General features: G+C 39.7%; 1 protein-coding gene and 1 long non-coding RNA gene across 2 annotated transcripts in view; one reads left to right on the top strand and one right to left on the bottom strand.

Moving 5' to 3' along the window:
- Positions 1-431: 431 nt before the first annotated feature.
- The window catches only part of LOC120494021 (uncharacterized), a 28,702-nt gene continuing 17,828 nt past the window's right edge, over positions 432-11,305 (bottom strand). Inside the window, exon 3 of the long non-coding RNA XR_016146025.1 lies at positions 432-1,486. This is a non-coding gene — a long non-coding RNA (uncharacterized LOC120494021). The remainder of the gene's footprint in view (positions 1,487-11,305) is intronic.
- Positions 2,820-10,732, top strand: asb2a.2 (ankyrin repeat and SOCS box containing 2a, tandem duplicate 2). Its single transcript, XM_039693094.2, has 9 exons — positions 2,820-3,081; positions 3,204-3,326; positions 4,046-4,215; positions 4,299-4,454; positions 4,541-4,786; positions 4,872-5,043; positions 5,559-6,123; positions 8,487-8,640; positions 8,757-10,732. Exons 1-9 carry the CDS (start codon positions 2,864-2,866, stop codon positions 8,918-8,920), a joined length of 1,968 nt encoding a protein of 655 aa, XP_039549028.2. The 5' UTR covers positions 2,820-2,863; the 3' UTR covers positions 8,921-10,732.

Below are 11,305 nucleotides of genomic sequence, written 5' to 3'. Positions count from 1 at the left end.
ATATCTGAATGTCTATCTGAATATATCAAACTAAATGTCATGACTTCACGATATGTCTAAGCTTCTCTTACTTCTTGCAAAGGAAGATCCTCACTGACAATCAGTGACTCGAATTATTCATCCAATTTTAATAAAATGTTGTTGTAACCAGAAAAATGCATGGCAAACATTATTTTATTGCAAACTATTTTGTAAATAGTGTAAATGTGGAGTTATTGTTAAGGAGCTATTTATACCTGAATTGGTTGAGTTCTCTCAGGTTGATTTAGTCTTTTTAATATAATTTTGACTTCCATAAATCCAATATTTAGTTTAGATGTGTATGAAAAAGCTTGCTTATTATACGGGGAGTTCTGTAATATTAGTACTGGAAATAAGAGAATAATGAGTGTGAATAAAAAAAAAAAAAAAATTCTGTCATCATTTAGTCATCCTCATGTTGTTCCAACCCTGTATGAGTTTATTTAAATCTGTTGAACACAAAAGAAGATATTTTGAAGAATGTTGGTAACCAGACATTTGATGGTAGTCATTGACTTCCATAGTAGTAAAAAATATTTCTATGGCTACCGTCAAGACAGAGTCTGGATACCAACATTTTTCAAAATATCTTCAGAAGAAACAGAAGAAATAAACTCATACAGTTTTGGAACAAGATGAGGATTTGTAAATGATGACAGAATTTTTGGGTGAACTATTCCTTTAATATTACAGGTAAAGATTTGGATGTTTGACATATTTTGACCACATGGTGGTGCCAATGTACTGATTGTATTCATTAGAAAGAAGCAGGAGTCTGTACAATTAATTTCATGCACTAAAGCTGTTTACTATCATTTCAACCTGCAAATCAAACAACAACAAGCTGAAGCTAAATTCCTGGGTTGTTTCAACCAATGGTTGGGTCAAATATGGACAAATCCAATCAAGTCTCCATATTTGACCAAACCATGGGTGAAACCACCCAGCATTTTTTAGTGTATTAGTTGATTTCAATAATTTATAAATTCAAAATAGTAATCCTATTTTGAACAAATAAATTACTTTTTTAATTAAATGAATTAATATATAATTTTCCCCATCATTCAGCTCAATTCACATTTGTATTTGTATAGCGCTTTTCACACTACATATTGTTTCAAAGCAGCTTTAAAGAAAATGCATGTGTCTACATACATTTAGAGTGATACCGGTATATATATATTATAAGAGGTGGCTATGTCCAAGTAATTTCAGAAATGTTGGCCTACATATTCAAATCACCCAGTTAGCTAACAATGTATAATTTATGGCAGAAACACTTAGCTCTTTGAAGGAATTATTGCGAGTTGTGGACATGATTATAAATATGGAAAATTTAGAGTTTGCATCATCTGAAGTCCTCGCAAGAGTTGGCGCCATCTCTTCACGGGTGTTGGGTCATCTAAGTTTTCGTAAGAGGCTGGGTATAGCTGACGCACACTCAAGTTACCTCGGGATGGGCATCCTAAGATAAAAAAGAAAAGCAAATTAAAATGGAAAATAGCATTGCTGCTGTTCATAACATAAAGAAAATATAATCATGTGCATTTGATGTGATATAACTGGAGTAAGGTACACAGTAAACAAATGCTGAAGGATAAACTTTGAGCATGGACATAATACAATGAAAAGCACTTGCATACATTCAGACTATTCTTGCTGCCTTAAGTAATAGCCAATATAACACCAATAATTTTGAATTCCATCAATAAACAGACAGAACTACATGTTTGGGTCAAAAGACGGTCCGAAATATGATTTATAAACAACATCTACCTTCAGATTTCATTACTTGCACTGTTTTGAAGCTGATACCTTCATTGCCCCACCACTAGGCTACAGATTAAAACGCATGAGTCATAGAACAGGAGGTGAGTGTCCATCTGAGATGTTTACAGAGTCACAGAGAGGTTTCTAGCACATTGAAGCGTTCAGAGACAGCTGTCTCTGAAAATAGGGTCACTCAGGGATAGACCGCATACTAATACATACGCATTAAGAAATGTGACAGTAAATTTGTAAATAATGCATGTAGAAATCTGTATAGTGGTCATCATAGGACACAATGTAAATCTTTACAGCACAATTTGTTATTGAGTATAATGTTCAAATACAATCTACATATACAAATTATTTCACCTAAGAAGAAAACATATTTAGAAAACATAAGTTGAAATTAAATTTGTGGTTAAATGTTGTTTTCTTGTTCAGGGAAAAGGTGATTTTACCAGTTTCAAATCAAAGTCAACCAATACGATACTAGTTCTTCTGCTCTTCCCGTTTCTTGGCCCATAAGCAGAGATGATCATGTCACATCTAGGCCAGACATGCTAGACTGAATCACATGCTAGCCTGGCAGATATATTTATAAGATTAACAGTTTTGTTTACATCGTGACGTGAAATCAGGCTCTGCATAAAGCAAGCAGCAGCAACTGCCGTACAGAAGAAGGAGGAGAACCACATGAACACAATAATTGTTGATATTCTGCAGAAAGGTAGGTGGACTTCTCAATGATAATAGAAGTGAAATATAATGTTGATGAGGATATAATGAAACCTAAGATATAAAGGAACTTGTGTACATTTTTTATTTTTTATTTTTTTTACTGCTTCTATTGTTCTCGTTTGTAAGTTGCTTTGGATAAAAACGTCTGCTAAATGAATACATGTAATGTTTATTTATTTATTTATTTTTTCATGAGAAAAAAAATGATGTTATTAACCTGGTATTTTGAAGCTAATTTGTCTTGACTGTGTGTCTGATTGATTAAAACTAGGTCAACATTATTTGAATTTTTTTCGGGGTTAAAATCTGAGCATTTTACTATCACAGGTGTAAAATGGCAGCAGCCATGGCTGTTTCAAGGACAGCAAATGAAGACGACTACAGTGCGTATGCACACATGTCTGAGGAACAGTTGCTACAGTTGGCTATTGAACGAAGTCTAGCTGATGTAAATTTAACTCCATGGCAAAATCGACAACTGCATGCCCACACAGAGCCAGCTGTCCGTACACAACAACCATCATTTAACCCTAACTCAGCAAACCCATCCAGGTGATTGTTTTTTTTTTTCTCATCTTGTTATGCACAACTTTGGTTCAAGTAAACAATTGCATACAAAAAAAATCACTTTTAAGTTTCTATATAATAAAACTTTATTGCTGCCATCCTTTCAGTGAAATCACATGTACGCAAATAAGCAGATATGTTCAATATCATTGCCTCAGTAAGGACAAAAGCAATGTGATTGCCTGGACAAGGCACAATGGAAACCTGCAGGTCAAAGTGGAGAATGTGAAGTGAGTAGCAGGAAAGATCTCATTCAATTTGTGTGTGTGCTGTTGTTCGGACTAGCAGGAACTTATTACTGATATTAAAGGGTTAGTTAACCCAAAAATGAAAATTAAGTCTTTAATTACTCACCCCCATGCTGTACCAACCCCGTAAGACCTTCGTTCATCTTCGGAACACAAATGAAGATATTTTTTATTAAATTTGAGAGCTGTCATTGACTTTCTGGGCCGTCAAGAGCCAGTCCCTTAGGCAGCCAATGTGGTAGTGAGACAGCTCTCAAATTTAATCAAAAATATCTTCATTTGTGTTCCGAAGATGAACGAAGGTCTTACGGGGTTGGTACAGCATGGGGGTGAGTAATTAATGACTTAATTTTCATTTTTGGGTGAACTAACCCTTTAAGACCAACAGCACAATTGCAATGTTGCTTTTGTACATGAATTCAATTAATATTGAGTAACTTACATTTCAGACACAATATTTCCATTCATTTGTTCATCTTTTCTCTTCAAAAATGCATAAATGATCCACACACTTTAATGTTTTCTTCATGAATTAATCATTGGTTTTAAAACGAAAGACTCACTTGTTGCCACCTACTGGCCTAACAGTGTGACTTACGAAAATAGGTCAATAGTGAAAAGCAACATCATGCTCATGGATTGATCTCATCAATTGAGATAACAGACCTATTCTTAAGATTCTCTTATTTGTGTTCTTTCAGTGATATAGACCCTTTTCTCTCAGCCATTTTGAAAGGAGATGCAATGACTCTACAAGAAATCATTCATTCCGAATCTAAAAATCTCAGTGAACCCAATCAAGACGGCTGGTTACCGCTTCATGAGGCTGCATACTATGGCCATATCGAGTGCCTTAAGATTTTGCTCAAAGGTGATGAATGAATCAATTTAGATTCGTTTCCAGTCCAGAATCTCATTCTTCAAAATCACAGTTGTATCCTATCTCTCCCACAGCCAGACCAGATACAATCAACAAACGGACAAACACAGGTCAGACACCGCTCCTTTTGGCAGTGGGTTGCAAACATGTTTCTTGTGTATTGCACCTCTTAGAGCAAGGAGCCGATCCTAACATTGCAAATAACCAGTGGGAGACACCACTGTACAAAGGTAAACATATTTTTAGCATGATATCTCTCAACAACTGCACAAATGACCAGAAAGAGGTCTGAACCATCATGTTGTTTTTTTTACAGCATGTGAGAAACCTAATGAAGAGATTGTGGAGCTTCTTTTGAGATTTGGAGCTTTACCATCCAAAGCCTGTATTCAAGGTGGCACTCCACTACATGAAGCAGCGAGGAACAAGAAGTTAGAGATTTGTAAGATATTGATACAAGCAGGGGCAAAGCTCTTGGCCAAAAATGTTTATGGCATTGACAGCCTGTTTACAACTGCTCAGTGTGATGCTGTCGACGTGCTTAACTTCCTAATTTGTAAAGGTAAGAATTTTTGTAAAGTACGACAAGAGAAAAAATCTCTTACTTACTTTATCTATTACCATTTACCAATTTACCTATTCTTTAGGAGGTAATATTAATACCCAGGCAAATGATGGTGCAACCGCATTGTTTGAGGCTTCTAAGAATGGTCATGATAAAGTTGTTGAGATCCTCTTGAAGAAAAGAGCTGATGTTAACAAAGCCAACAAAGCTGGATTACTTCCTATTCATGTTGCAGCAAAGAATGGTCATGAGAGGTTAGTAGGCCTACTAAATATAAGTACATCCCATATTTATCTTTATTACACAGCTTTTGAGATGACGTAAATTTGATATCTGATCGGTGGAGCTTTCTTTGCAGAATCATGCAATGTTCAATCAATGTAGTTTTTCCACCAGGAATTCCACTGCTGAACATGGCTGTTTGACAAAAATAAGTTGAAATAATGAGAACTGATCACTTTAACAAAAGCATATACCATTGATTAATAGCCTTGGAGCTCAGAAATCAAAATTTCCCTATGGAGTAAATGAATGGGATTTTTTCTTCTTGTAGCCCACTGCACTCTATAATACTCACCATTGTCCACAGCAATATATAAGTCCACTCATCTGTAACTGGCTCTACTTTCATGTGTCTCCTATCACGCCACAAATGCATGCCCATTTCATACAAACATAACTGGCATCTCAGTTATTGATTATATTGAAAATGGCATTGAAGAATTATATTCATGAAGAAATAAATTTCTCTCTTCCTCATCTTCCTCAGCATTGTTGCCATGCTAATCCCAAGAACTAACATGGCCAAAGTGAAATCCTCCGGCATTAGTCCTCTTCATTTTGCTGCTGAACGTAACAGAGATGATGTTCTAGAAATGTTGATTGAGGGTGGATTTGACGTCAATGCCACGCTGTCAGATGACTGGTCAAAAATGTATGAAGATCGTCGCATCACAGCTCTGTACTCAGCCGTGGTAAACAGGAACATTGAGGCAGCTACAATGTTGTTAGAAGCAGGTGCTAACCCCAACCTGGACATTTTCAACACCCTGCTAGTGGCTGCGAGGAAAGGAAGTATGGAAATGGTGGCCTTACTGGTACAGCATGGTGCTAATGTCAATGCTCTACTGCCAACTCATCCCACCAACTTCCCAGCGGTTTTGGCTATCTGTATTAGGCACACGGTGATGATGAAGTATCTACTGGACAATGGCTGTGATGCACTATCATGTTTTAACTGTCAATATGGCAGTAATCCTCATCCCCCTATAAAACAGAATGGCCGTGAAAGAATATATTGTTTGAATGAAGAAACATCAGATTACTGTGTACAGGTACAGATTTTTTTTAAGATGATTTCGCTTTATTTAAAAAAAAAATGTTCCCTCGAAAAATGTTCCAACGAATTGGGACCACCCTATTGAGACTAATTGCCTCAGAGTGAATTAAAACAAGCCAATGAATATTGGCATGCAGGGCTTGCATTCCGTGCCCCGCCTGCCACACACATATGCTTTTAGCTTCGGAGCCAACCGGTTGTGTCCTCTGAGTGATGAGCTTTAAGATTAGTGATTATCTTTACGCTCAATGAGTCGTGTTGGTGTGATGGGGCTTCAGCGATCTTCACGATCTCCCAGCTACCAACTGCTGCTGCTGCATGCGATCTGCCTTTTTTTCAAAGAGCTGTTGTCACTGCTGGTATTCGGTTGAGTGCGCACAGCGGGCTTGCAGTTTCTCCACTGTGTTGCCGCGGTTATCCCTGTGTGCTTCAGCACAATAGAGAGAGCATTTTTTCGGGGAAAAGAGCCTCACGAGTGAAGATCGCATCCTTTTCAGAATGACGTTTCACCCGTGCGTTTCTGGATGCGGTCAACTTCTGCCTCCGGCTGAGAGTCATGATCACTGCCTCTCATGCTTGGGCCACACGCACGTTGAGGCGGCGTTTGTGAATGAGTCCACCGGAGGATCAGATGTCGATCGCTGCATTGGAGGGAGACGAGTCAGCTCAGATCATGACTTGGTTGCACTGCCCTCCTCGGGTGTAGTAGTGTTGTCCGAGCCAGACCCAGAAATTACTCTTATGCTCGCCCGGGCGGCTGAGAAGGTCGGGCTTGTGTGGAACCCTCCACCGTGTCCCGAACCTTCTTGGCTCGAAGATTGGTTTCTCGGGGTGGCCCGGGCTGGTTCTCTACCCCGGTTCCTTTCTTCCCGGAGGTTCATGAGGAGTTGACGAGATCGTGGACGGCCCCTCTGGTGACCAGACACAGATCGACTCTTTCTTCCTCCCACACCACTCTTGATGGCGGGGCAGTGAAGGTATACGAAGGCATCCCCCAGTGAAACAGTCTGTGGCGATGCAATCTTGTGGTCCAGGAGCGACACCTATGGCTCACGCTCATGGATATGAAGGAGTCGGACAAGAGCAGGTTCCTAAACTCCCCCATATCACAGGGTGGCCTCTTCTGCGATGCGGTGGAGAGCTATGGCGCTAGGGCCAACAGTTTTCCGCCACTCAGAAGTAGCCGAAGGTGATCAAATACTGTAGATCATGCCCCAGGGACAGGCTGTGGCTGCCCCGTCACCTCCGGCTGCTCGTCGAGTCGTCGCCGAGGGCGCCCTCCTGTCGTTGCCTCAACCCCTGCCTAGCCCAAGCAGCAGCCAGCTAAGCAGCAGGGTGCCGGCCGCAAGAGAGGTGTACAGCCCGTTTTTAGTTCATCTAGGCCCCCCAGCAAGAGGAGAGGTGAGTGACTCTGAGACGAGAGAGACACAGTGAGTGCTCTTTGGGTGGGTGCCTCTGCATCCATCCTTCCCCGGGAGAAGGGCCAGGTGGAGAATCTTCTTTTTCCTTTTTTACACTTCTCATCCCGCTCGCCCCAGCACTCAGATGTCAGTGACGCCGCCATGAACTCGTCACTCTCATCTGTCTCTGGCCAAGGAGGCGCATTTCCCCTCCTTCCTTCACCTCGGGACAGCCAGCAGCCGAACGCCCCAGAGAAAGATGGTCCTTTCCTGCCGCTTGCCCCCTGGTGGAAGCAGGTAAGTGTTGCAACACACACCCAGACCCCTCTCTTCCACCTCGCTGCCCCTCCGCGTGTACGCTAGTGTTCCGGGGCGGCTCGTTGGTACGGTTTCTCGGAGCCTGGCTAGTGCTTCCGAGGTCGTCCAGCTGCCTCATCCGTATCATCCGGCTCGGCTATGCAATTCAGTTTGTAGGGGGATCTGCAGGCATTTTCGGTCGACAAATTGTACCTGGAGTTCGGGCTTCACTGACAGGTGAGGCGCGAAATGCAAGTCCAGCATGGCAATATTCATTGGCTCGTTTCAATTCATTCAAAGGCAATTGGTCTCCCTAGCATGATCCCAATTCATTGGAAACTCCTCCGATGAGATGTCTCCGTTCCCTACTCAGGGAATGAGGGTTACCATACATAACCGAGACATTTTACACATTTTTAAAACATTTAGAATAAAACTGTCTGTAAATTTAAATAATTGGTTCATAATAAATAACATAATAAATAAATATAATATAAATATAAAAAATATAAGTATATATAAGTATAAAAAATATATAGTAAATAAAATATAGAATTTAATCTTATTATTAAATTTATTATACTCTATATTCAGTTGTATAACTTTACTATTTTCTGTCAAATCAAATTAATTTTATTTGAATTTTTTTTTTTTTTTACAGTTTTGTGAGATAATCTCTCCTCCCTCAGTCGGCAAATTGGCGGGACCCATCATAAACACGATGCTTGACTATGTGGGTAATGTTAAACTCTGCTCTAGAATAACTGAGTACCTAGAAAGCAACAAAGAATGGGCCCATATTAAAGAAAAATCAGGTAAGACATTATTTCTAATCTCTTCATTTGCAGAACCTAAAATTATTGATGTGCAATTAAATAGATTTTTCAAACAATTGGAAATAAAATGAAAAACTGAAACCTCTCTATTTCAGTTCTTCCTTGCACACTGATGCATCTCTGCAGACTCAAGATTCGCCAGCGAATGGGAATTTCCAGACTGAGGCGAATCAATTCTCTTCCTCTACCAGGGAGACTAATCAAGTTTTTGGGTTATGAATTAGAATCATTTGAGGACAGTCTTTTGTTACAGACATAGGATAATCACAAATTTAAAAACTTGAGATCTGAAAATTGACACCATTTCTCAGACACCATTACTTTGTACTGAATTCTCAATACACGTTTTTACATGTAAATAGAATAATATTAAAATGTACATAATATACATACAGAATGAAAAGTAAATAACTAGCACACAAACAAAAGCAGTATATAAAGGGATGGATTTCTAGCAATATGTAATTTTATTTATATGTGTGCATAACCAAATTGACTTGCACCCCAATGCTTTTTATAATGAGACTATAAGTGGATATTCCTGGCCTTTATTCTGCTGTAAACACAATTAAATTGTATGTGATGTTTTCTTATTCTGCTTTAATGTCATGAAGATGTATTTTACATGATGTAAGTATTGTATGTTTGTTTTGTAAAATTAGTTAACATTGATGTAACCTTTCATTTATAGAGCTTTGTGTAAATTGGCAGTATTCCTCTTTGGAAACAAAGTTTGTGGTGTTCCCTTTCAATATTGGTCTCTCAACATTTCGTCAGAACTAACACTGTGGGGAATCACATTTCTCCAAGAAATACTGAACCCTGATTGGAACAACGCTGTTGCATTGCAATGGCCAATGATGTTCCAGAGCATGAATCAGGGGTGGGATCACTCCCTATATAAGGTAGCGCAGAATGACATATCCTTAGAATCATTCTCCTTCACACAACGCAAGTCAGAAGTCTTTCTTTTTTGCCGTCAAGTCATTGACTCAAGTGGATGATGCCTCTTCACCGCTCCCTATTCAGCATTTCAGCGAGAAATCAAAAAGATTTGCAACGCCTATGTGGGATCCATCGAGCTCCCAGCCGGACATGAGCTGCCGTACAAATAGCCGAGCATGCAACCTAAGCCTCCATGGGATCATGACGCATTACTATATAAACACTAAGCCACTCTTTTCAGTAATGTATTGTAGTGCGGTCTATACTAACCAGCCCTCCCACCGCTCAATGACTTCATATGATATACATTGACTGTGCCGCTGTATTGATTAAGACATGTAGTGTTGCTTACATTCCCCAGGAGGAAAACCCCCGAACATGGGTTAGAGCGAAGGCTATCTCCCTCCACCCTTAAAGTGTATGTTGCCGCTATTGCTGCACATCACAATGCAGTTAAAGGTAAGTCGTTGGGAAAGCACGACCTGATCGTCAGATTCCTGACAGGGGCGAGGAGACTAAATCCTCCTCGCCTGCTCTCTACACCCTCTTGGGATTTGTCTCTGGTCCTTTCGACTCTTCAGAGACCACCCTTTGAGACTTTGCAGTCAACTGAGTTAAACATTCTGCCCTGTAAAACAGTACTCCTGGTTGCATTGGCCTCCATCAACAGGGTAGGGGATCTGCACGCATTTTTGGTTTGACGAATCGTGCCTAGAACTTGGCTAACTCTCACGTGATCCCGAGACCTCGGCCCGGATATGTGCCAAAGGTTACTACCACTCCCTTCTGGGACTAGGTGGTGAACCTGCAAGCGCTGCCTTCAGAGGAGGCAGACCTAGCCCTGGCTTTTCTCTGTCCGGTCCGCACTCTGTGCCTATACGTGGACAGAACAAGAAACCTCAGGACCTCAGATCAGCTCTTCGTCTATTACGGAGGCCAGCAGAAGGGAAAGGACATTATTTAATAATTCTATCATAAGGCAGGCATAGAACAAAATACAATACAAGAGACAATAAACAGTCGATGCTGTCCTGTCCATATGCATGTTCATTTATAGAAAAATGTATCTGTGTAAGGATTTATGTGTATTCTATGCTTATCAGATTTTTTTTAATAAATAAAAATCTTATCTGATGGTAGCCCTGGCGACTGAGACCTCTTTTCGGGCGATGGTTCATTACTAATAAGCTTTAAAACTTATTTGTTACATGTAACAAATAATAATTTGTCTGATTTGTCCCAGTCACTACGTCAATACGTTGGATGCAATATATTTCATTTGGTCTTAATGTGACATTAGCCTAATATAGCCTACCTGCTGCTGTCTGGGTCATTGAAGTCAAAGAAAGAAAAGAAAAAAATCATTCACTGGTCTTGAGTGAATAACTTCTGTAGCTTTAACAAGTATTAATGTATATTGAATTTATACAGTGAAGATTATGCTATGTTATTTTGCATGTCATTATTCAATTTCTGTACCTGAAAAACTTCAAGCACTTGATTTGTGAACCAAGATTTGTGAAATTTGACTGGTATTTTGGCAGCTTATTTATTAGAATAGAATATTACCCATGGGTCAAAACATTGAAAATAAGTCAATATTACACACAATATTCTTTCACAGTCTATGGCCCTTGCCAGTCCATGCATAAATGTGCAAATCCACCACGGAGTTGATGTGATGTATTTTCCACATTAT

This window comes from Pimephales promelas, chromosome 13 (genome assembly GCF_988280905.1).
Source record: "Pimephales promelas chromosome 13, fPimPro1.hap1.1, whole genome shotgun sequence".
NCBI classification, from domain to species: domain Eukaryota; kingdom Metazoa; phylum Chordata; class Actinopteri; order Cypriniformes; family Leuciscidae; genus Pimephales; species Pimephales promelas.
Note: the sequence above shows the minus strand (reverse complement) of the source record. Positions and strands in the feature narration are given on the sequence as shown.

What these genes read in the sequence shown, in the direction of transcription:
- asb2a.2 (XM_039693094.2), top strand. Translation starts at nt 2,864, where the DNA reads ATGGCAGCAGCCATGGCTGTTTCAAGGACAGCAAATGAAGACGACTAC. An exon ending in GCAAAGAATGGTCATGAGAG is followed by an intron (nt 5,044 to 5,558) that starts GTTAGTAGGCCT and finishes CATCTTCCTCAG; the next exon opens with CATTGTTGCCATGCTAATCC. An exon ending in CCATATTAAAGAAAAATCAG is followed by an intron (nt 8,641 to 8,756) that starts GTAAGACATTAT and finishes TCTCTATTTCAG; the next exon opens with TTCTTCCTTGCACACTGATG.